At 37.9% G+C, this 24,473-nt stretch overlaps 1 protein-coding gene across 1 annotated transcript; it reads right to left on the bottom strand.

Annotated features, from left to right (window-relative positions):
• Positions 1–273: 273 nt before the first annotated feature.
• On the bottom strand, positions 274–11,828 carry LOC145990264 (uncharacterized). The gene is made up of 6 exons (XM_083125939.1): positions 11,723–11,828; positions 10,132–10,281; positions 8,798–8,852; positions 5,606–5,664; positions 3,055–3,190; positions 274–504 (listed from the first exon to the last, which is right to left on the bottom strand). Exons 2-6 carry the CDS (start codon positions 10,204–10,206, stop codon positions 422–424), a joined length of 408 nt encoding a protein of 135 aa, XP_082982065.1. The 5' UTR covers positions 10,207–10,281; positions 11,723–11,828; the 3' UTR covers positions 274–421.
• Positions 11,829–24,473: the final 12,645 nt, after the last annotated feature.

Here is a 24,473-nt window from a genome sequence, read left to right as displayed (position 1 = left end):
CACATTTTCAATGTTTGTCCCACAATTACAGCTCCTTACTCCATGAGAAACCAGAAACAGGGCCAAAGTACCATAATTTATGTAGAAATATGTAAACGAAAAATATAAACGTCAAAGTGTGTAAAAATATGTATCATTAATTTAACATGTATGGTTCCTAACATCGTAATTCCCCTACATTTATCATTTTTGGTTCACTAAATGCGAAGGAAAATAAATATGTAATTACATGAAATTCCGGGCCTTGCTGATCAGCATAAAATTATTTCAAAATAGCATTAAAATATTACAAGTGGCTTTATTAGAAATTTCAACTGTAAATATTGCTCAGATTCGATATAAAAATCATGGCGTCTTTATCAAAGATGGCGTTATGATTTGCGGTTCCAGTTCTATGTTTGTTTCCTTCCCTGTTCTATCCTTAGTTTTCATCCTCCCTTTTCCTGGAACACGTCAAGCGTTCGTACAACTGAGACATGAAGTGGATGGAGTACAGAAGGAAAACTGAAAAAAATAAACAGATGAAAGTTTCTGTTAGTACGTTCGCGGGAGTCTGTTGACTCTGACTTTAGTGATTGAACCTAAAACATTGCTATTTCTTAAATGTTTTGCCTGTTTTTATTTGTTAACTTGGTTTAATTAAACCAACCTCTATGGCGGACTTAGCACAACGCGTAACGACATCGGAGGCCTTGGGTATGGGTTTTCTTTGTGAGTGCTGCTTCATCAATTTCCACATACAAAGCAAAATTAACCAAGTCAATCAATCAGTGTACAAATTTAGTTTTTGACATTTTGAAAATTCGTGAATTTAATTTATTCCTTCCACTTACGTACCAAGGATTTTTTTTCTCCTCGGAGGCTGGAATTGTAGAGGTGAGTGGGGGTGACAGGATACACAATAAGATATTTATTAATTACCTTTTGTAACCTCAGTTTCAAGAGTTGTTGAAAGTCAAAATGGGGTAATCTGGTCATTTTAAGGGGGAAATTTGAATTTACCGCGTTGTTTCCCCCAGACTTATTTACTGCTTTTATTTGAAAATTTGGATCTTCTCAAAATGTCTGGAGGGACTGTAGCCTCATCAGCTCCCCGTGCGCACGCCAGTGGTAGAATATGGTGAAAAGAAGTCCTGGTCTGTATCCTTAAGAATTTGAGTTCAATTTTCCTTCATCAATTCTGAAGAATTACTGATTAACTTTTTTATCGAGTGTCAGGATAATTTCCATAGGGTCCCTTGATCGGTTCGGGATCACCCCTCCTCCCCCTTCGCGATGAAGTACAATCATCCTTTTCCCTAGTTGAGTAGTATCTTAGCCTGAAAGCACACCTACTTCATCTACACGTTAACTAACTAACTAACTAACTCTCTAGCCTTCTTAAACCCGAAGGTTCCTGACTACAGCAACACAGGCCTTCCCTCTGTGCATATCCTGAGCAAGATCTATATACTCTTTTCCATCCCTACCAATTTCCTTTAGGTCCATCCCAACGTTATCCCTCCAACTTCGTCTTGGCCTTCCTACAGGTCTCTTACCATCAGGTCTCCCAACAATAATTCCGTAAACTCTTCTTTCCTATCCCATTCGTGCCACATGGCCTGCCCACCTAAGTCTTCTTGATTTAATCATTCTAATAATATCTGGACATGAATACAAATTATGTAGTTCTAAATTATGTAACCTTCTCCACTCACCTGTCTCCTCATCCCTTTTAAGTCCAAATATTTTCCTAAGAATCTTATTTTCAAATACTCTCAATTTATGTTTCTCTTTCAATGTTAGGGACAAAGTTTCACATCTATATAATATTACAGGCAAAATTACTGTCTTGTATATCTACACATAGAGAACTAAATACATCAGGTGAAAAAGAAAGTCTGCAACTCAGACCATATGTTTAAATGCACAATCGAGAAAGATGCAGGAAGGTCCATCAAAAAAATCATTATTTGATGTATTGAAGTACAGCTCGACATAGCAATAAATACTTACTCGCATCATATGATGCACTTTGTTGTTGACGATGTAAAATAATGCATGAAACAGTAAACCTTGTTCTTGGCAAAGGCATCAATCGATGCGTATGATGCATATTTGATGCATTTAGTTTTCTAGTATAGCCAAAATATTTACACGCACCTATTTCGATTTACATTAAGGAAGAGTGGGGCAATGGTGAACGCGGGCTATTAGGGAAGCTTCCCTGAAGTTTCCAAAAGGCTTGATTGCTGCTGCCATCTTCCGTGGACTACTGGATATACTTCTCCTCTATCGTCATTACTGTAGAAGCCGTTGTTCAGTAGTGAGTTTTTTTTTGTTTTTTTCCCTCTGTTTGCGATTTGTTGTAAGTTGAAGATACGTTTCGAAAGGAGGTTAGTGTCATTTCCTTTAACTTCATTATAGAAGTCACATGTGAATTTAAAAGTAGGAAGTCAGAGGAGTGTTTCTGTATGTTATTTGCATTGAATTCGGAAGGTTTTAACTTCAGTATTGGGGGATAAAGTAAATGGCGTGTTCGGCTTTATCTCGCGCTGTTAAATGAAAGTTCTCCCTCAATTTGTCTATAAAAATATACAATAATTATGTAGCATGTTCAGTGATTGACTTTAACAATGACGTAAATATATCAAGACATATAAACTGTGTTTGAACTGTTTTAACTGTTTATTGCCAGCCAGGGTTTATATTTTAGCTTTTATCATGATTCATATCATTTTCAAGGTTACAAAACTATTGTTCAGAAATGGTACATAGGTTTTCTTGATCTTTCAGTTAAATCGACCTCTTAAGAAGTAACCAAACTTTATGCATAACATATTTTTTTTATGTAATATCAAATGTGTTCACCATTACCTCACGACTCTGGGTAATGGCGAACCTTGTCACATTCACCAGACTTCAAAGTAACATTGTCTGTGAACAATAAAATTATTCATCACAAAGTACTAAATAAGTGAAGCAGTTGTTAACAAGTAACCCACATTACACCACTGTCCCTTAACAATGTAAAAAAGGAATTGCTCATTTAAAGAAAAGATGATATCAACTCACGCTCTCCTCCAACAACGTATCCCAAGTAAAGAAGGGCTGGAGTGTGCACAAGGAACTTCCTGATGTATGCTGCTGCAGCGCCGATAGCGATCAAGACAGCCGACACGATCCAGGGTAGCACCAAGGCGTCTGAATCCTATAATAACGTCATATATTGCACATTCATTGAACAATAAGGCAGTCGGAGTGTAATTGATTGACCCTTTTTAGAGATACATCAACCTCCCTTCCACGTAGTATAAAATATATTGCATTTTGCAGACTAGCGAGGCTCTGGCGTCTGGAGAAACAGCCAGGGTTGTTAAAGGTCCAGGAGTTTTAACTAAATTCAATTCCGGTCCAGGATAGTAAATCAACAAGCGTGAATGGTTTCTGGACCGTATAGAACCATTTCATCTGTAAAGAATTTCAATACGGTCCAGGAACCTTTTTTCAATGAAACAATACTCAACTTGGACCGAATTAAAATTGTGCGAGAAATGTGTTCCGGTCCTGTTGTTGAACCCAATAGAGCCCATCAGAATTTATGCGTTCCTGGACGTTTAATAACCCTTCTCACAGCCTTTGTGGGGCTCATGTTGGGTTGTCGCTATACATTTGTGTTGTCCATTCATCCATCCCATCTTATCACCTTTCATCTTCACCTTGGCGATTAGCGAAAAGTGACAGAAAAGCAAAGTAAAATAAACTGAATCAATGCAATCCAATACTGGCAGTCGTGCAATTTCAAAATGACACACAACCAAGGGCAGTGTTGCCAAACCTGACGTGCATAAAAGAGCTAGATTTCACCATTAATAGAGGTGAAGATGACTTTCAAGGAGCTAGATTAACGAAGGCTGCATAAAGTGCCTACTAGGGTAATTTTAGATGTCAGAGGTGTGGGGTCGCTGTCATTACCGTTAGCTTTAAAGTGATGACAATTTATTTTTAGGTTTCACCGCCTAGATTTGGCGGCATCACCCATCTGAGTAATCCAATGATGCTCATATGAAATCGAAAATAAGGATTCCCGGATAACAATATTGTCATCTTCACCTTATGCACGGCGCTGGGGAGGTAAGAGGGGGTGGCTGACGCAGCCTATATATGAATATCACGTCACGTGCAAAATGTACACTCATGGCAAAGGTTGGTCTCTATGGGCCGGAGCCAGTGGTGGCATCATAGTGAAGCAGAGGGCGGGTGCCACAGTTCACAGTCAAACGATTGCACGAAAGAGCCAGATCTGGCTCCAAAAGAGCGAAGTTTGCAACAGTGACCAAGGGCAGTAGCAGCGATTGGGCACTAAAACTGGTGTGCGGGCAAGCACAGTTCACTTTCTCTTGGTGTGCAAGGCTTAGCATTTAGAGACCATACTGTGGGGCAAAAAGTGACAAAAATGTGGAGCAACTGCTCTCCACGTCCCTTCTAATCTCCGCCACTGATCAAGGGCATACCAGAGGGAGGGTTGTTAGGTGCTGCAGCTCGCCAAATACACAAAAACAAACAATTAGAAAAATGTTATTTATATTTCATAGAAATACACTTACATTCGATAAAAAGTAGCAACTAAATTAATAATTTGCAAATCGGCACAGCGAGTACATTCATCACCATTATCTGACGACTTTCTAGCACGTGACACACACACACACACACACACACACACACACACACACACACACACACACACACACACACACACATATTAACACAACGGTATTTCTACTTCCAGAATTAAACATAACTTGTGAACAGAATGAGTTCAATAATTGCGAGAAAGTTGGGCTATCGGCCGGTCAGTTAGCACACGATTTATGCCTTTTCTGGGGCCTCACTTACGTAACCTACTCTCATGTTTATTTACCTTCTGACAAGCTACTGAATACTTTCGGGCCATTCTGTTTGGTTGTGTGCCTGCGTTTGGCCCATCTTTTATGTGTGGGATAAGTATGTTCTACACTCTACATTCATACCTTTCCTAAATAAATTCATGGAGATTCTACGGCTGTGGTAAACCGATACTTAATGCTAAGAAAAATAGTCACGTTGTCAAAAATTTTAAGGCAAACTTAGGAGAAATTCGGAAGTCTATGGAATCTATATGTAAGTCTTGACGAGAAATGGTGTTCATATCAGTTTTCCAGGCGTCAGTTGTATTCGTATAAGCATACATATCCAAGCTGCTTATTATGTGTAATGGGCAATTTTCTCCTTGTTCTTGTACACCTTACAGTGCTGGAGTTGTTAACAGTAGTTTGTATATGTGCGGATGTGTGGCATTGCTTCATGTTAATAAACATCTAAGAAAATCGACTGGTCGAAAAATGCATCAGATATGATTGACTAAATAAATATGCCTAACATGCGAAAGTATACATTGCAAAGTCATTTACATAAATATATAGAATTCTGAATTAGTCTCACTTGAAATAATTTGGTAATTTTATCACGAGGTGTCACTAGTGATGCATCAGGCATACTTTTTACTTGGATAGTTAAAAATGCACTAAACTTCATTGATACTAGTGATAACAAACTGAACAAATTTTAAATGAAGTAAACTTACCAATACACTCCCAATCATCAACATCACGTTAGCGCCAAGATGAACAAGTGTGAAACCCACTGGAATAAAATATATGCTCTTAAACGATTAAAATACAATGTATAAATTGCTTGAAAATTTCGAAATAGTGAAATTTATTTTAGATGCTCCCTGTGCCTTTAAATGTTCTTTCTCTTATATTTGTTTTAACGAATTTAACATTCTGAAAATAAAAGTTTAATGGAAATACATTAAGCGAAAGAGAGAACAATTTACATTGGAAAAAAATAGTTTTCACAGTGAAATATGAAGTGCAATATTCAAAGTAATATAGAATGCAAAATCCAACCTCACCATAGGCGGAGTTCTGGAGGGACCAGGGGGAGGCCTGGCCCCCTCAACTTAAAGAAAGATTAAAAAATAACACATGATTAAGTTCAGTTACTACATTTTTTGTTATGAAGCCATACAGCAAATATTGACGTTTGGCATGATGCCATGTGCGGTAATTGCGCCGCAATAGCGGCTCGTAGACGATTTGATTGATGTGTACAGTTTGAAGAAAGAAAAACGTAAAAATGACTTTGTGTTGAGTCAACAGTTACTGCTGAGGCATCAAAAGAACTTTTCAATTTATTTTTTCTAAAAGTTTAGAAGCTTACTATTGTACCGTAACTATTTAAAGTAATACGAGTATTGTATCAATAAAAAAATAAAGAAATCAAAATGCAATAATCGTACTGTGTTGCTTCTTTTAAAACTGACAACCAATATATACTAATTAATATTTCTTTAACATTTTCAAATCTAAAAGGCCTAGAACTCAGTGTTTCTTTATTATTATTTTTTAATTTCCGGTGGAAGGCCTCCGGACTCCTTATAAACTAGGGGATATTCAATAACCCTCATTTGCATCATATGCTTCTCCCAGAGTCTGCCTCCCCCCAAAGCAAAAGCTCAAACTCCGCCCATGCAACCGCCTAGCATTTATTTATACGTCAATCAAATCTTTCTGCAGAAGGAAGAGTGTATATACCAACACACACACACACACATATGCAATACTCGTACTATACACACAATATATAGCCGGTCCCCGTAGCGGAGTGGTCAGCACATCGCGCTGCGACGCCAGGGGTCCAGGGTTCGAATCCCGGCCAGGATGTTTCTGAGTGCCCATTCATCAATTTCATCATGTCATCACTCATATCCATCTTCGCAAATTAGTCAAAAGTGGCACAAAAAGCGAAGTAAAATAAAGCAAATCAATCAGCACACAATATATATCAACCCACCTAACATGCAATTCTATCAGCAGTTGAAATTTTAGCTTCAAGAATTAGAACTTTACCAATTTGTTGATTAACTCTTGCATATACAAAAAGTCTGAAAGGTTGCCAAATTACGGATTTCTTTCTTATAATCTTCATTTACTAACTACAGAACTCCATAACAAAAATATTGCTGACAACGTTGTCTAAAGTGCAATACGTTTATTGCGTCACACCTGAACACATTTCAGATTACGATCACAGTAAACAAGGAATTGGTTTCAAAGAAGAAGAAGAAGAAGAAGAAGAAGAAATTTAGTGAAGTGTAGTGGAGTGTAGCCCAGCACGTATCTACGGAAATGCAGTGAATTTTCGTTAATGTCAATTCGAGTGGAATGAGCCCATTAAAGTGTCAATTTTCAATCTCGACACCAAAGGTCGGTGGTTCGAGTTCTGGCCAGGGTGTACGAGTTCATTTGGGTACCCCTTCATCAATTTCTCAAATTATCATTCATCCTCCCAATTAGCCAGAACTGGCAGAAACTCGACGCCAAAGAACAAAAATACAAATATAGAGGGGTCGATCCAATCGTGCAAGAAAAATGGAAGTCTCGAGGATAAACCAAGCAAGCTTATAAACCCTGGTTGCGTCATGCATTGCATAGATTTCACTGGGCTACTGACTTATAACAATACCCACGATGAAAGGTGACGAAAAGTTACACCTCCTGGAGATTCTCAACTTAAACGAATCCGCAAGCAACAGCAATGATCGGGAATAGAAAATATAACTAAATTTGTCCGAAGGGTATAACAAAGCTTGGGTTAATTGGAAAGCATTACGACTGAACAAATGTATTGTCGAATTTACAATTTGAAAAAACGTCTCTGTAAGATATAGATCTGTTTCTCTTTGTAGATAAGCAGGCACGTAGCCAAGAGGAGCGCTAAGGGGGCTGAACCCTCCCGAAATCCTACAAATATCTAATTTATATAGGATCTTCCCCCCCCCCCCCCCGTGGATATTGACACCGTTCAAGTTTTGTAAAGACAGAAGTTTGTTATTTTTATTGTAAATAATAGAAATAAAGTTATAACCAAAATAAAAAGTGCATTGGATCGAAAAAAGTTTAGTATATAATAGAGGTTATATACAACTAGGTTATGTTATATTATTATATTCTAACATTTAATCCAAAGAATAAATGTATCCACAGCTTACAACATTTATAGTTTTATTTGTGAGTAGTTAATTTGAATTAAAATTGGTTTATTTTTAATAACTTATAATAGTTATTATTGTAAAATAACAATAATTATTATTGTCTTTATTATTTCTACTAATCAAGTTTTATCTATGGCCTGCCCCACTCTACAAATATTTCTGGCGACGCCCATGATGATAAGGGATGAGCCCTTACCCCAAAATAAAATTCTGACTATGGGCCTGTAGACAAGTAAGTTGCCTTGACGACTTCGCGTGTACTCTTTGATTAGTTGTATTTGAGGGGTCTATAGAGTAAAAGCTACAAAGGAGGGAATCGGGAAGGGGATAGAGCTACCCATAGTCTATAGCCTATTAAACAAATCGTCTTAAGATTTGCTTGGAGTAAGCTTATAAAGCCCATTGCACACATGTGATTATAAATCTATATTGAGCTTACGTTTTCAGCTAGAACCAGGAAAAGTAGATTGTACTGAGCGAAAGAAAATTCATATTAAATTATTGGATTTCAGTCCACTCAATAAGAGGAAAGACTAACTTCGAGGAGTGAGAATGAATATTTCAGAATAACCTATTTCAACACACTTCGATTTTTATTTGACAATATCTAATTCATGTTAGAAATCAATTCTATTAACATCATACTAACAATGAAATGTAGTTATTTACTTTATCTTATCTCTCCTGTATATTAAATTTAAACTAATTTAGATTTACCTTTGAAAGGACAATTATCTGCTACGGTGCCTTGAAGCACTGCAACGGTTGCTGCCTGTTAAAGAAGGAAATACTGATTACATCACAATTGCAATAGTATTATTTTCCTGTAGTTTACGGTTATTACAAGCATAAGAAAACACAAACGTCACAAAGAAAAACTGTTTTCTTATGCTTGTAATAACCGTAAACTACAGGAAAATAATTCTATAATGCAAGCAATGCGTACATACAAGAAAAACTATAATTGCAATAGTGTCATGAAAACATACTATTAATAAAGAATCTGTGAATTTAACTTGGTTTTCTAACAACGTGACAATCTACAATAATATGAAGACCATTAAGTTTACTATGAACTTCTGAAAATGTCTAGACAAAGTTTATATCCACTTCCAACCCTGCTTAAATCAAAATTTCTGATTCTCATATTACATGAATAATATTGTAATACACGTTCGAGGTTCCGATATGCGGACAAATTGAACTTCTATTGTATCCAGCCTATGTCATACGGCTCGGAAACGACACATAATAACTATTTCGCTCCATTGGTGCACATTACATAAGTTAATAAATTTTTAGTTTACGTAACAGCATTGATTTTAGTGTACTTTCTCAAGAGTTGACATCTGAATGGGGTGTGTTTTTTAACATTTTCATTCAATGTTAAGTGGCCCTAGTAAATAACAACGTGAATCAGTCTGAAAATTATTGTCTTTAATTGCATTAAGGTGAATGCATTTACTTTACATATTTCACCAATCAACAAAAAATATTTGCATCTCGTGTAGCTGTAGCTTATATGGTTCACAGACAAATGAAGTCAAACTTTGCTACATTTCTGAAACGTCACACACGTAACACATTTTCATTAATGCTTTTCATGTATTCAGCCCATGTCTTGATACTCATTTTTTTTAAAATTTGTTAGCAGACAATTCAAAGTACTTCATTATTCTATGAAATCAGTTCATTGTGAATATTTTAATTCAATATGCTGTCTAGACCCTTCGATTTTATGTGTGAAATGTCACACACGTAACACTGGTTAACTTATAAGTTCCAAAAATGTCTGTATATCTTACGATTGTCAAAACCTTTGCATGTACAATTTGTAACAGAAGTAAAAGACGCGAAAGTTCTCTATTTATAAATAAAAGTGTAGATGAATCAAACAATCACAACATGTGTGCAGACTTTACATTTGCACCAAATTTTGTGTTAAATCATAACTCATTCCTCACGTACAAATTTCTCTACTTATGGCATTTTATGGAATGTCTATAATTTATGCTTGCAGTGTATGTACTTATCTAGATAGTGATACGTACCAGGTTTATAATTGAGAGAATAATCCCTTCCGCTTTTTGGCTAGTACCAAGCTGTTCGGAAATCGTTATCGCCATCTTGCCAGTAGATTTGATGCGTGAGAGCAGGAAGTGAAGTACAAAATATTGATACGTTATTCCCAAAGTACCATCCTGTAAAACACATTATTATTTCTTGTAATCAAGATGGTAATGACTCAAAATCGTGAAGACTACGTTAAAAATACCTCTGCATAAGAAGATAGAGCCATAATAATTAATCCAAAGCAAGGTCTGGTGCTGTTGATTGGCAGTGTCATCAGATTGGTCATGAGGAAGCAAATACTGAAAATGTACTGATCTTTTTATTATTGAAAGACACCATATGAAATTTGGAGATTACTTTCTTTAATTCTCTCTAAAATCAATAAGCAATTGAGGATAGACTTTATTAACAAGGTCAAAATTTCCATAATCGGTATATATGTACAGGTGTATAATATCAACTCAGTCAAGTATTTATCAATGAGAAATCTCAAATTTTACACATTGTTTATCCCTGAAGTAATTATTTTAGCACTTCTGGAATGAAAATTGTCATCTCCAAGAAATTTCTGACTTAAGTGTGACTCATTGAGTATAATTTCTGACTAAAATGCATAAAAGTGTGATAATTATAATTAACCATTTCTAAAAAAATCTGTTCACGAGACATTATTCTTCCCTTAAAATTAACACACACGTTTTTCCTAGTATTGTGCAACTTGTGCCACTTTCAATGAATGAGTCTCCTCTACAGCTTTTTAAAAATGGTTATATAGCCTATCTAAAGTCATGCAGATTTCTTGCTCGCAATGGGATAAAATACGTTCTTCAAGAGCATTCAAGTGTCTGTGTTTCACTTTAAACTTTAGGTCCAGTGCAGATTAGCCTATCTTTGCACAAAGTAGACTTCAAATATTCAAATGCCAAGTTATCTTTCTGGCAGAACACTATTGTTGTAATTTTTGGGAATAATGCAGAATAAGGAGACTTAATGAGACTCGGATTACATTTTATATTCAAAGTTTTGACCATTGCATAATACCTTTCCCTTCATTATTTGTTCCACAGATCCACATGAGAAAGGATTTGTGCCCAACGTACTGTACGTAAACAAACCACTATTCCATCTACTAAACAGCTTCAAACATATGTAAAAGAACAAAAAAACATTTTCGTCATGATGATAATATACAACTGACAGATACCACACAGGAAAGGCTGAAAATAAAATAATTTTTCAGATTTTTTAAGTACATAAGTTGAAGTGGTTAAATCTACGATGTGATAACTTTATGTGCTAGTTTTAAAAATATGCTCAATTTTTGAATGAGAAACTACATTGATACATGTCGTTTTTCACTCCTTGAAATATGTTTTTATGATTTAAAGAAAATCTAGTTGATAATTTTTATTTCTGTGTAAGTAATGTTAATAAACATCAGTTTCCGAACGCGTCAACTTATTTCAAATTGCAAATATTTAATCGATTCATTGAACATGAACTTAATCAAAGATTACTTGTAATTTAATAAACCACTGTATGCATACTTCAAACTATCATTTTACATACCTGGTTATAATTAATTTAATAACACAAAATTTTCCTTCATCATGAAATAATTCAAGACGTCTCGACATGATCAATTGAATCAACACCGTATCTATAGCCACGAGCCGTACAATGGATTAGTTTTAAGAAATGTGGAATTTCTATAGGTGAAACCGTTGCTTGATATTCAGCGAACACGAATGTATGACGTCACGTGGAGGACATTGATGTTCTGAATAATAATAGGATTATAATTTAAATAGTGTTATGCAATTATTTCTTTACCTTGAAGTTTGGAAAGAGAGCTACCGAAGGATTAATTTCCTGAATTCATATTTTCTTCAACAACACTGAAGTGACCAGAATTTTAAAACAACAAAACGACATTTTTTATATTTTCCTGAAGGTAAAATGGGACGGCTAAATGCACACTTTTTAATAAAATAACTGTTTAGTCGTGAATACTTATGTGTGAGATGGCCTCCCCGATGGCGCAGTGGTAGCGTCGTCGCCTTGTTATCAAGGGGTTCCGGGTTCGATTCCCGGTGGAGGCACATAGTGGTTCGGATCCCACTTTAAACTGTAGGTTCAGTCCCGATTAGCCTTACTGTGCATAAAGTGGACTTAAAACAACAAATCAATCAATCAATCAAATTATGTGTGAGAATTAATTAATTAATTAAATAATTAAATGTAGTTCACTCACAAAATAATAAACTACACCGTATTTTATAAATTAAGAACTTACGAACACTGGACCGTCTTCTACCAGACCCATGCCTGCTCACGGGCGTAACTTTAACTTGGGACCTAATTTTGAGAGGACAGAATCAAACTGGGCATAATTTTGAGGGGGTAGAATCAAACAGCCTAATTTTGAGGGGTTAGAATCAAACTGGGCCTAATTTTGAGTGGGCATAATGAAACTGGGCCTAATATTGAGAGAGTGGCAGGATCAAACTAGCCCTAATTTTGAGAGGGGCAGAATCAAATTAGACCTAATTTTGATAGTGGCAGAATCAAACTGGGCTTAATTTTGAGGGGGTAGAATCACACCTAGGGCTTAAGTTTGGGGGAAGAGATTGGAGAAGTTTTCCATCCAATAAAAACAGCGTCCAGGATAATATGCTAAATAACTGTGACTTTGCGAAATCACAAATATTACTCTTTATTACTTTGTTCATCAGGTACCCCTAACTTATACTTTTCAATAAACAGAAAAAGTTTGTGGGGGCAAGCGCCCCCCTTGCCCCCGCCAAGTTACGCCTATGCATGCACTGAATCCTTTCAACGGAAGCATATGCGTTTGCAATTTCGAATTGTTGGCGGCATTTATGTACATGGAATAACGTTCACGGATGTTTGAAAATAACAATATATTGCAAAGCACTATAGGTGTGTTTCACCTATATCAGAAACTGTAGCATTTTGGCTTCGAGCAGCCTTGATTGAGGCTAGTTCTTGTAAGCATACAGAATTCAGGCGGGCGGGAGATACTAACACCACAGATAAAGGTATATGTTATAAACATATGCAAGGTCTTTGAGTGGAAAAAAAGAAATGTTTGGTTAGTTTGCCACCAGATGGCTTTGATTTGGGAAAAGGGGCGTGGCTAAGAAATACCGGATGTCGGAGAAAAGCGAGCCTCGTGTGGGAACTTCACTTCCCACTGATTTTAGCTGATGTTTAAAGCACGTTAAGTTGAGTCTTTTGAGTGTAAAAAGGGACATACTCGGAATGGAACAAAGTATTAACTAAACGCAATCTACGCTTTCTGTAATTGGAGGTTAAATCCTCTGTAGAAGTGCAAACAAAGCATAAATAAATAAAAAATAAATATTAGCCTTCACAGCAAAAAAAAAGTGCAGGGAGTAGCGGTTTTTTGTAGTGGTTTAGTATTTTAAGTTGTTTTATGTGGTGTACTTTTTAGTTGGGATATTTTAGTTAAAGCACAGCACATGTTGTTCTATTCTGAGATAGGTATTTTGGGGGAAACGTGAATATTAAAATTGGATATTTTATTGAAATTACTATAATCTCTTTCATTCACTAAAGTGTAAGGAAGTCTTAGTTAGAAATACATCTTAATTTAAAGATTTAATTGTTTAATTTAATGTCTGTAAAATTGTTTCTTGGTTACTTGTTGAATTTAGATTGGGATTTATATTCTTATTATTATCATTTATGTAGTCTCAAGCACTTCAGGCATGATGTTTAATAAACCTCTTTACTATCATACCTTTGATGTATGATTCCTCTAAACCTACAATTTTGCGGCTTAAGCTTTCCACTGTCCTTTTTAATGAATATTTCTGCTAGGTTAATGCGCCAACTTTAGTTGTAAGCCTTGTGTCCTAATAAAGGACAATATTTCTTGTATAAATAATTCTAATGAACGTGCAATAAGAAGCTGGTCATAATATATACCTTCATCTGTGCTAACACATATATTCGTGATTTAAAATAAACGTGCAGTTATTGCAGATGCGATGAACGCTACGTGGTGGATGTTTCCTTGCAAACGACAAATGAAATTGACCACAAGCATGGCGGCTGTGCGCATCCTGACGTCACATGAAACCTACCTATACGTTAACTGAGTGTTCTTGGAGGTACACCAATTTTTACACGTTACATGTTTACTTAAAATCGCGATTTTCATTTCCCGTTGACAAAAGATGATAGTGCAGAGGTTTGTCTCGTATCAGTTTTACAAGCCAGACTCAGTCTTGATACTCGAGGACAGAACTGGGAACAGTTGATTTGGTGACATTCTATGATTTTTGTTATTCATTTTTATTGTCTACTGGCAACATTGGTACCAGTTCTCTCGACGAGTCCCATGGTATTGGGTACGAGAGAAGCAAAACTGTACGTAATACCCTGCTACAAAAGCTTTTAACTGATTGTACGTGGAGCCATCTATTGATCGAATCATCGATCTATTCTGATGGCGCGAGTGGCAATGCTATTAGGTCCCATGCACTTAGTCACATACCAATCGTTCCACTCGATAGAGATATTCCAGCAGGAGGTAAATTACGTTGGAAGAAAGGATAAATTTTGATGATTATTGACCGCCATTTTGAGCACACTGGAACGTCAAAATGGCGATGCCTTGCTGTGTCAGGGTACAATTTGAGAAGCCTAGCGTTAAATTCTCTCTCTCTCGTACACAAACACACACAAACCTGAATAAGAGAACAAATGCAGATAATTAATTGAAGCTATCTTGCCACAAGCGGTACGCTTTTCACAAATTATTGGTACCGACTGCAATTGCTTCATTAGCGTAGATTGCATTGTTTCTGGCAATTATGGCAGCACGTTAAATGAAAACCTGTCCCTGGCTGCCGCAGAAAATCTCATTTTGGACCGCTAAGAATTTAATGTGTGGAATCGAACATTAACAACTACAGCGTCAAACAATTGACTGTTCAATGGATTTTGTATTTAGTGTAGTTTCCAAAGGATCCTCGTGGTGGATTCTGTTTTATGCATCGACATCGAATGATAGAGAAATGAAATTATATAAGACGGTTGTTCCATAAGTCTGCCTTAGTCGCGACCATCGACTCAAGTGCGCATGCGCTGACTGGACGAGTCCAATGCGAAAAATAGGGGTTGAACGGATAATCATCTGCTGCTGGAACAACATTGAAGTTCACACGTAGTAACATCGCAGTCAAAATACATTAAGAGTTGTAAAAGGCATGGAAAAACAACAAAGCAAGCAATAATAAACAGGACAACCGAACGCATAGATTCCAAATAATTATCTGAAACCTACAGAGTTGTTTCGTGCATGTTTTCACCTACCTCCCCTTTCAGGTGTAGACTCGTCCCCTTGAGCTTGTCTTCTCTTCCAATATCGGACAGGATTTTTTTAATCGAAAGTAAGTCATCACTGAAAAGAGCATCATATGCAATTCTTCTTAATATCTCTGTGTGTCTATGGCGAAGAATGAAGGAATGGACACACAATATATGTAATGTAACTGTGCTCAAAAGTGTTGATGGGAAAAACATAGAAATGCTTAAAGTGACCACCAATAACAAAGAGATTACTGGGACACTGGCTAAGAAGGAAATGTCTGGTTTAAAAAAAACATAAAAATATCTGTTGTTTAAGAAATCGGTTCATGGATGATATTATACTGACATGAAATGTAAGACACAAGATCGATAAGCCAGGATGTTGCAGTGAAAAACCAGCCCAGTCGTAAATGAATATCCATGCCTTCGCCAGGAGTCGAATCTTGGAGTATTCGTTGGAAAATCGTGAATGTAGGACAAAACGTCCTCGGCCACAGTGGCGACACAGAGCATAAAGTAAACAGCTATGAAATGGACACAGAAAGGCACATGTGAACCAACAGACTCGAGTACAAAACCTTAAATAACACACACGAGTCCATTGCTCTGACCGCTGCTGGAATACAACCACTGACACCTTTCAGCAACTGATATGCAACTTCCACTGTGCCACTCTTTCACGTTTGTAGGCGTCTGTCCACCTTGCCACTGTTCGTAAGGGCAGGGCAAGAACACCTATTGTGTCCTTTGACCCTGAATACTCCCGTGCTTTTCTACCATGGAAAACTGCGATGAAAAGTAAAGTCCAAGTCCTCATTGGAACGCCACTTTACTTGAAAGTTCCGAAAGATCAGCTTTCCTCTGACAAACATATGTCAAGTTCACGTGGAGTCCTCCCCTCAAACCTTTCCCACCAATAGCGCCTGTTTTAGGAACTGCCAGTAATTGTCAAGCCCACGTGAAGTTAAAATGTTGTGAAATTTAGTTTCTTTAGAGATTTCATAACGTGAGGTTGCGGTTTATCTTTTCTGGGAGTTTAACGTCGTTGCAGTTCGTGTTATATGTCTAAACACTCCAGATAAAAGTGACAACTACGCTTCTCAGAAAAAACGCGGTGCCTCTAAACCATATACGCGTCCGGTTGGCTTCATCTCGAGCTATACGAAAGATAACGAACTGCCGTTCGAATGAGGACTTAAACCATAACTCATCGTTCCCAATCAAGAGCTATACAAATATCCCATCTAATGGTGACATGAATAAGGCTTTCAAACCCACGTACTAAGGATTTGTTTTCGGATAGATGTGCATAGGTGGAAATCACATGGCTGCGTTCTATGGAGTGGTGGAATTACCATTTTGAACATTTGTTTTGAATGTTGTTCAAAGACAAAAATGTTCGGAGCCATTTTGTTTTTTACATAGTTCTTTACTGCTGTCATGTGAAAATTTTGATTTTCTCAATTTCTGCAGGTTCTGTAGCCCCATCAGCTCCACCCCCCCCCCATGCACACCAATGCACGTAGCCTACAAGAAAAATAGTTGTCATGAATTACAGAACAAACCTCGTGTCTCATATTATATTCTCGATTGAAAGTTACCCTGGTTTGGATTGTAGTGTAAACTACCGTACAGGTAAGAGTTAAGACTAGCACATCTGTGCATAAAGATGTCCATAACTTCGTCAATTAGGATCAGAACAAACGCCCATCTGAACACATATCAAAGAAAATTGTTCTTTAAACAATTATGTATTTGCCAGGTATTCAGTTTAAAAATTTTCTTACCAAGTTTTTAATCTGATATAGGTTGAAATGTCCCTGCGACAAATACGTGGAAGAAAGTTTAACATTTAACACAAGAACAGTTCAAGATAATGATATTATCTCGTTTCTGTTATTCTTCCATTTTGTCTTTTCTCCTTGGAGGAAACTTAATAAAAGTCAGTTCTTTCTCTGGAGTGACTTATTAAAATTACTTCAGTAATTAATCTCCTTTGGAATAATGAGGCAGTCTTCTTTCCATTCTCGGCGGGTTTTGCAACAGATGTTGAAGTTATTGCCACTTCCAGTGCCATCTGTTGGCGAAGAAAATAAACGCGAGCAAAAAAACAACCCCTTAATCTTTAATCAGGGCAAATTAATGCACTTCAAAGGCGAGAGATGGAATTAGCTTTACTAGATAGAGAAAACAAAGTTCATATCGCACAGCAGATGCTAAGGAATTTGTCATTCCACTGGAAAATTGGTTTAGTATCCATGGTGATTCGTATCCTTATTGCAGGAATCTTTACGATTTTGAGGTTTTGTAGAAAGTGAAGATTGCATTTGGTTTCGCAGAATCTTATCATTAGTTTGGCATCTACTCTAGAAATATGCAAGAAAATTCTGTCGTTCTAGTCAGTTGGATACCGATTATATTGTGTATGGACAGAAAACTCCCTATAAAATGCATGTTAATTTGCGATTTGTACTATTGCAACATTGTTACGCCTTTGTACATTCACGTAACGTTTAAACATTGAAAAATGTATTTTACGAAATGTCTTTATTTGGAAATTTTCATGACTGATGACATCATCAAAGCAGTTGAAAGGCTTTAATGTGTTCTCCTGTACGAGATTTACTGATGGAGGTATGTTGGCAATAATTTTTCTTGTTGTACGAAGGTTTGTTAATAAAATGGACGTTAGTGTGGTTTAAATATTTTGTCATGTTTTTTCTATTGTTTCATGGAATAACGTTTTGATATGTTTCTTTGAAAGGCAATGCTATTATGTCAAAATTGTCCGTCCTCTAACTTTTAAAGTGGCGAGTGATCGCAATTGTCAGCATTTTTGTCTTGATTGCAATTGTCCTAGAGTCGTTATTTTGTAATGACCCATAAAGATGACGTCACACGATTTTCAACATGTACATTTCCAGCAGACGTCCATAGTTGTTGTAACTTACACATACCAGGTGTATAAGCTTAAATCTGCTGTTTGCTCATAGATTGTGTTAGTGAGTGTATGAAGTTACCATGGGCACGCCATACCTGGTGTTTGTATGAGTTGGACATCTGCCAACACAAATCAGTGCACATCGCCACCATGTGCAGACAACAACAGACAGTGTTCCTGTGGTAAGCATGTCTAGTTTTGTGCCAGAAAAAGAGCATATGCGGGAAGCTCTGCTTTTCTGCTTCCATTTGAAGAAATTGGCTGCCGAATCGCATCAAATGCTTGTGGAGGCCTATGGTGACAGTGCTGTATCGGAAACAACGTGCAGGGATTGGTTTCGTGGGTTCAAAGATGGCAATTTTGACCTGAGGGACAAGAAGTGTGAAAATCGGCCCAGGAAGTTTGAGGACCATCAATTGCAGCCTCTTTTGGACGAGGACGATACCCAAACACAAAAGATGCTTGCCTAGCAATTGGGTCTTACTCAAGCAGCCATTTCCATGCGTCTACGTGCCATGGGAAAGGTTCAAAAGATCGGAAAATGGGTGCTGCATGAATTGACCGATCGGCAGCTGGAGAGACTCCAAAACACATGCGAAATCTTGCTTGCCAGACATAAAAGAAAGTCTTTCCTGCATCGGATTGTGACTGGCGATGAAAAGTGGATATATTTTGAGAATCCTAAACACAAGAAATCGTGGGTTGATCCCGGCCAACCATCAACATCTTCGTCGAGACCAAATCGCTTCAGCCGGAAGACGATGCTGTGTGTTTGGTGGGATCAACAGGGTATCGTCTACTTTGAGCTGCTGAAATCTGGTGAAACTGTCCCTGCCCACGGCTACCACCAACAACTGATGAAATTGCACTGTGCTCTGTGTGACAAAAGGCCGGATTATCAACAAAGACATGGCAAGCTGATTTTCCTCCACGACAACGCCCCACAGCACACGTCAAGACTGGTCCAAAACTACTTGGAGACATGCAACTGGGAGGTGCTACCCCATCCCGCCTATTCACAAGACCTGGGCCCTTCCGACTACCATCTGTTTTCGTCGATGGGCCACGTCGTCGCTGAGCAGCACTTCGATTCATATGCAGATGTCCGAAAATGGCTTGATGAGTGGTTTGCCTCGAAAGAGAATTACTTTTTTCGGCGTGGTATCCATAAATTGCCCGAGAGGTGAGCAAAATGTGTAGCTCGCGAGGGCAAGTACTTTGAATAAATTTCTTGCTGCTTTCTATGAACAAACCATGTGTTTTTCTGACTACAAAACAGCAGATTTAAGCTTATACACCTGGTATGTAGTGACGAGAGTTCAGACCCCAGTAACAGCGAATCTACAGGTGCATTATTTACTCATACAGACACAAAGAAGATTGAAAAATTTTGATATTGCATCTGACCTCCGTAGAAGGTGTCGGGTTCGAATCCCGACCTGGTCATTGGTGTTCTTTGTGAATGTACCTTCACTAATTTCATCGTATCATCACACTCATAGTCGCGATTAGCCAAAAGTGACAAGAAAGCGACGAAAAATATCAAGAATCAAATCAAATCAAAATGTTGATATCCATCTTAATTTATAAAGCAAAACTTTAGGTGTATTTCGCGACATTTCTCTCCAAAATATTCCCTGAGAGGACCTTGAAGGAGCATAAAGATCGCTTCAGTAGACTATAGAGAAACGCGACTAACTTATAGACTCTTCTCCGCTGACCGCTTGTAGATAAAGGACTAGAGGAGGGAAAATCCTGACGTTGAGTCCCCCCAGGCTTCGAATATTGAATAATGTATGAGATTACGGACCTGAGCTTAAGGATCTGTGGCCCAACTTGTGGTGCTGCGAAGAACTTCGATCTCCCCCAATTTCAGTAAAAAAGACTAAGAGTTGGCAACACTTGCTTTAACACCGATCCCTTTTTCCACTCCTCTATAATTCTAAAACATCCCATCCAATGAATCACTGAAGGTTGATGCGGTTAATCTAACTGCCACGCCATCCAATAACAGCTTTTTTATTCGTCATTGTCCTGAGCACATGACGTCACGATTTGTCTGTTAATCTTATTAGAATTCAGGTAGGTCTTTGGCTCTTCGACCCTGAAACGAAAAGGATTTAAGCTCCCCACTCTCTCCCTAAAGCTTTTTTATACCCTTCCGCCCCTATCGAACATTTTCATTTGTCAAGTCAGGTGAAGAGATTAGAGGTAGATCGCCATGCGTCAATTTAACCAGTCAGTTTTAAAATGCCATTCATTTTTTCTTTCCCTTTCCTCCTGTCCTGTTGCTGAATTACTGGTTGAAATCGATGTGTTTTCCCTTCTCTGATTCCTAAAGTTCAGAGATGTGTATGTTTGTGAAGAACTATGACGTTTTACTATATATGGTGCTGAATTCTGACGTTTCTACAACATATAGCTGAACCATGACATTATTAGCAATTCAAGCTATGTTACTAGACCTCTGATTTGAGGTTTTCAACCTATTTTTTCCCTTTCCTAGAGTTGACGAGCTGTATCTTTGCGGGTGGCCTTGGCTACTCCGAGCAGTGTGTGAGAGAGATACGTTTATGTTGTTGCCAACTACTCGCCCTTTGGGTGGTCGACAGCAGGGACAGAACGCAAGGATAATGACGCGCAGCCGGTAGCTCCTCCCCCCATGCTACTGCGCAGCCGGGCTTGGGAAGGGTTCACCCGCAAAGATACAGCTCTTCAACTCTAGTAAGTAAGAAATAACGAGTTAACAAACGAAACAACTGATGAAGTTTTATAGTGCCTAAAATAACCTATTTTACCATGCACTTAATAATAGTGTGTAATACATACAGGGTGATTCAAAAGTCCCGATCCATTTTCAAGAAAAAAACACATTTATTGATGGGAAAACAACATAAATCAATCCAACGCCTCCCTAGGATGTGGAATCAATGTAATTCAACATGGCCTCCCCCCCATGTCTAGGCACAATCCCCACCGCTCCACTGTTGGTCCGTTTGTCTTAGTGAGACCCAACCACACATTAACTGTAGGTGTGTTTCTTTCCCACTGCAAAGTTTCATAAGGCTGTTCATAACCCCATATCCTGCTGTTGTGGCGGTTTACCAATCCACACACGTGGAAGTTCGCCTCATCACTAAACATGATGTTGTTCATCAAGTCCTGTTCCACAGCCGCAAGGAGATCGTAACACAAGGACTCGCGAGATGCATGGTCTTCATCCTCAAGCTCATGCATCACTTGGATATGGTAGGCACGTTTGTGAAGCTTAAAGCTTAGGATTCTCCATACGGATGCTTGGGACACACCAATCTCTCTGCGGAGTCTGCGTGTTGAGACTGGAGGCTACTTTCAATTGCGACCTGTATCCTGTGCACATTTTCTGCCGATGTCGATGGTCTTCCTGAACGTCTTTCATCCAGTACAGATCCTGTTTTGAGAAATTTCTTCATCAACATCCTGATATTTGCCCTGAACGATGCAGTTTTGTGAATTTTCCACGAAAACATCGCCTGCACCTCAGCATAGGTTACCCTTTCATCCGTCCACACACCATGGTTATTCTCTCTTGTTAGTGAGCATGGTTTATATTACCTGTAAAAAAATCATCTTCAGTATCATGGAAATGGATCGGGATTTTTGAATCACCCTGTATTTTATAACGCTGTTATTTTTTATCAGTGTTGAATGGTTTTCAATTACATTTTTTTTCTACTGAGAACATAAACCACACCTCACTGTTATTTATTTTAATTACGTATTATTATTAATAGGGTTGAGGCGCTACCGATGTATCGGTTAATATTTTCCCACCGATACCATTGTTTTCGAGTAGCTAGAACTAAGGCCAAGAGCAACATTTGCCCTTTTCAGAAGTTCGTTCAGCCTTCCTTGTGGCGGACTAAAAGAAGCCCCGCACGTAGTTTTTCCGAGAATGGGTTATATTAGTGGTGACGTCACAGCAGACGACAAACCAGGATTTGAGACTAACAACGGGCAAACATGTTTTTTTTGTATCCAAATCAATGGGATTTTCCATCGGAAGGGGTAGCTTTAATTATTGTGACAGCAGTTATGAATCAAAATTATGATGTGTATCGTACATCAGTGTAAAGATTAAATTTCGGAGAATACGACTATATATCACACATACCTTACAGAAAATAAGGTAAAGAATAACCAAGCATTTTTATACAAAAGTTAGACATTCCACTTCCGAGCAAAGCCGAAGCCGACCCGAAGCTCACCCGATCTCAAGTCGGCCACGCTGCCGCTATGGATGATGGGAAACCAGAAGCCTCAGGCGATTGAACCGAGGACGCCCATTGGCTGATATTTCTTTTGGAGCATTTGCTTTACTCGATTTCCTACTGCATATATTCTTTACATTCTCTCCTGTAAGGTATGTGTTAAATATAGACGTATTCTCCGAATTCTTATCTTTACATTGATGTACGATGCACATCACAATTTTGTTTCGTAACTGCTGTCACGATTCTTAAAGTTACCCTTTGCAATGGGAAACTCAATGGATTTGGATAGGGGGAAAATACGTTTTTATTTGTTTGGACTCAATTCCAGCTTGGTTGCTGTGACGTCACACTAATATGGTCCATTACTGGACAAAAGCAGATGATTGACGAAAGGTCAAAGGCATGGGTGAAGGGAAAGCTGAGCCCAAACTTCTGAAAGGCATGTAAGTACCTGGTGAAGGCTGTGTGGAAATAAAAGAAATCATTAATTTCCAATCCCTGCTCGCACACCCGTGGGGTAATGAAGGTGGACGTTTCTAAAACCAGCATTGCTACCATGCTGGGCTGTTTCCGGGCCGATGATTGCAGGGTTCTTGAGAAGGACGGGTGAAGGTCACTGTGAAATTCGTTTAGTTTTATGTACGTTCAAGCGGGGAGGAAAGGTTGTGGATTCAACCTTGTGCTCCTCCCTTCTGTGCTCTGGCGTACGCAGAAGAGGGGCTACAGCCCCCTGCGATATTGCGAGAAAATCAATATTTTAAATTAAAAGCAGTGAGAAACTCGGGAAAAACAGAGTGGTAAATGCAAAGTCGCCTTAAAATGACTCCCGAAAGCTTTAATAAGAAATATCTTATTTTGTGTGCGGCCCCTCGTAGAATGCACCTATACCCTATACACCTTTACAATTCCAGCCCCTCCCGAAAACAGATCCTGCGTACGCCAGTGTGTTTAAGTATTTTGTGTGACTCTTGGTATTGATAGATACCGCAGCCACTTGTTTGTAAATTACAGAGAATGATGAACAGCATACTATATAGAGGCGTTATTTTAATAACGGTATTTGCATATATTTTTACGTTGCTTTTCTCCCTCTCCAGGTTAACCAAGACGACAAGAATGACGGGTGTTGAAACTGAAGAAGAGAAAAAATCCACTGATTTTTTTGGTAACTTTGTAAAAAGCGTCGTATCATTTAAAAAAACCTTTTTGTTTAAATAAAATAATTCCAAATGTCGAAAGACGTTTTAAAGGATTATAATGCTGCATGAGAATAATTTGAGAGTTATTTAATGCCATTAAAGATTGATTGATTGATTGATTTAGTTTATTTGACTTCGCGTTTTGTGACTCTTGGCTAATTTGCGTGATGAAATGATGAAATTGAGGAATGGACATTTACAAACAACCAAGCCCGAGCGGGATTCGAACCCGGGACCCTATTAATTCCATTAAAGAAATGTGATGTGATGAGTTAGTATGACTTGGTAACTAGCCTTTATTATTTTAAAATCGAATTTTACAAGTATCGTTAGCTGGATCGGTATCGGAAGAGTATCGGCATCGGTTGAAAGTGGTATCAGCTCAGCCCTAATTATTAACATTTTCTTCTTTTACTTGTAGGCTTACGTTCTCGTAACATACTGCTGGATTTTCTGTTTACAACAGTAGTTGTAATTGTACCTTTTTAAATATGTTCTTCAGACACGAAAACATACCTAAAATATTCTTAAATATGCTAAACATTTAAAAAAATAATAAGAAG

Source organism: Lepisma saccharinum, chromosome 7, assembly GCF_977018435.1.
Source record: "Lepisma saccharinum chromosome 7, izLepSacc3.1, whole genome shotgun sequence".
Taxonomy (NCBI): domain Eukaryota; kingdom Metazoa; phylum Arthropoda; class Insecta; order Zygentoma; family Lepismatidae; genus Lepisma; species Lepisma saccharinum.
This window is presented reverse-complemented; position numbering and strand designations above follow the sequence as displayed.

Bases quoted from the DNA above. Each gene is read 5' to 3' on its own strand.
- LOC145990264 (XM_083125939.1), bottom strand. From the start codon at position 10,206: ATGGCGATAACGATTTCCGAACAGCTTGGTACTAGCCAAAAAGCGGAA. The intron at 8,853-10,131 runs GTACGTATCACT...CTTCTTTAACAG, and splicing joins TTCTCTCAATTATAAACCTG to GCAGCAACCGTTGCAGTGCT. The intron at 3,191-5,605 runs GTAAGTTTACTT...ACGTTATTATAG, and splicing joins TGATGATTGGGAGTGTATTG to GATTCAGACGCCTTGGTGCT.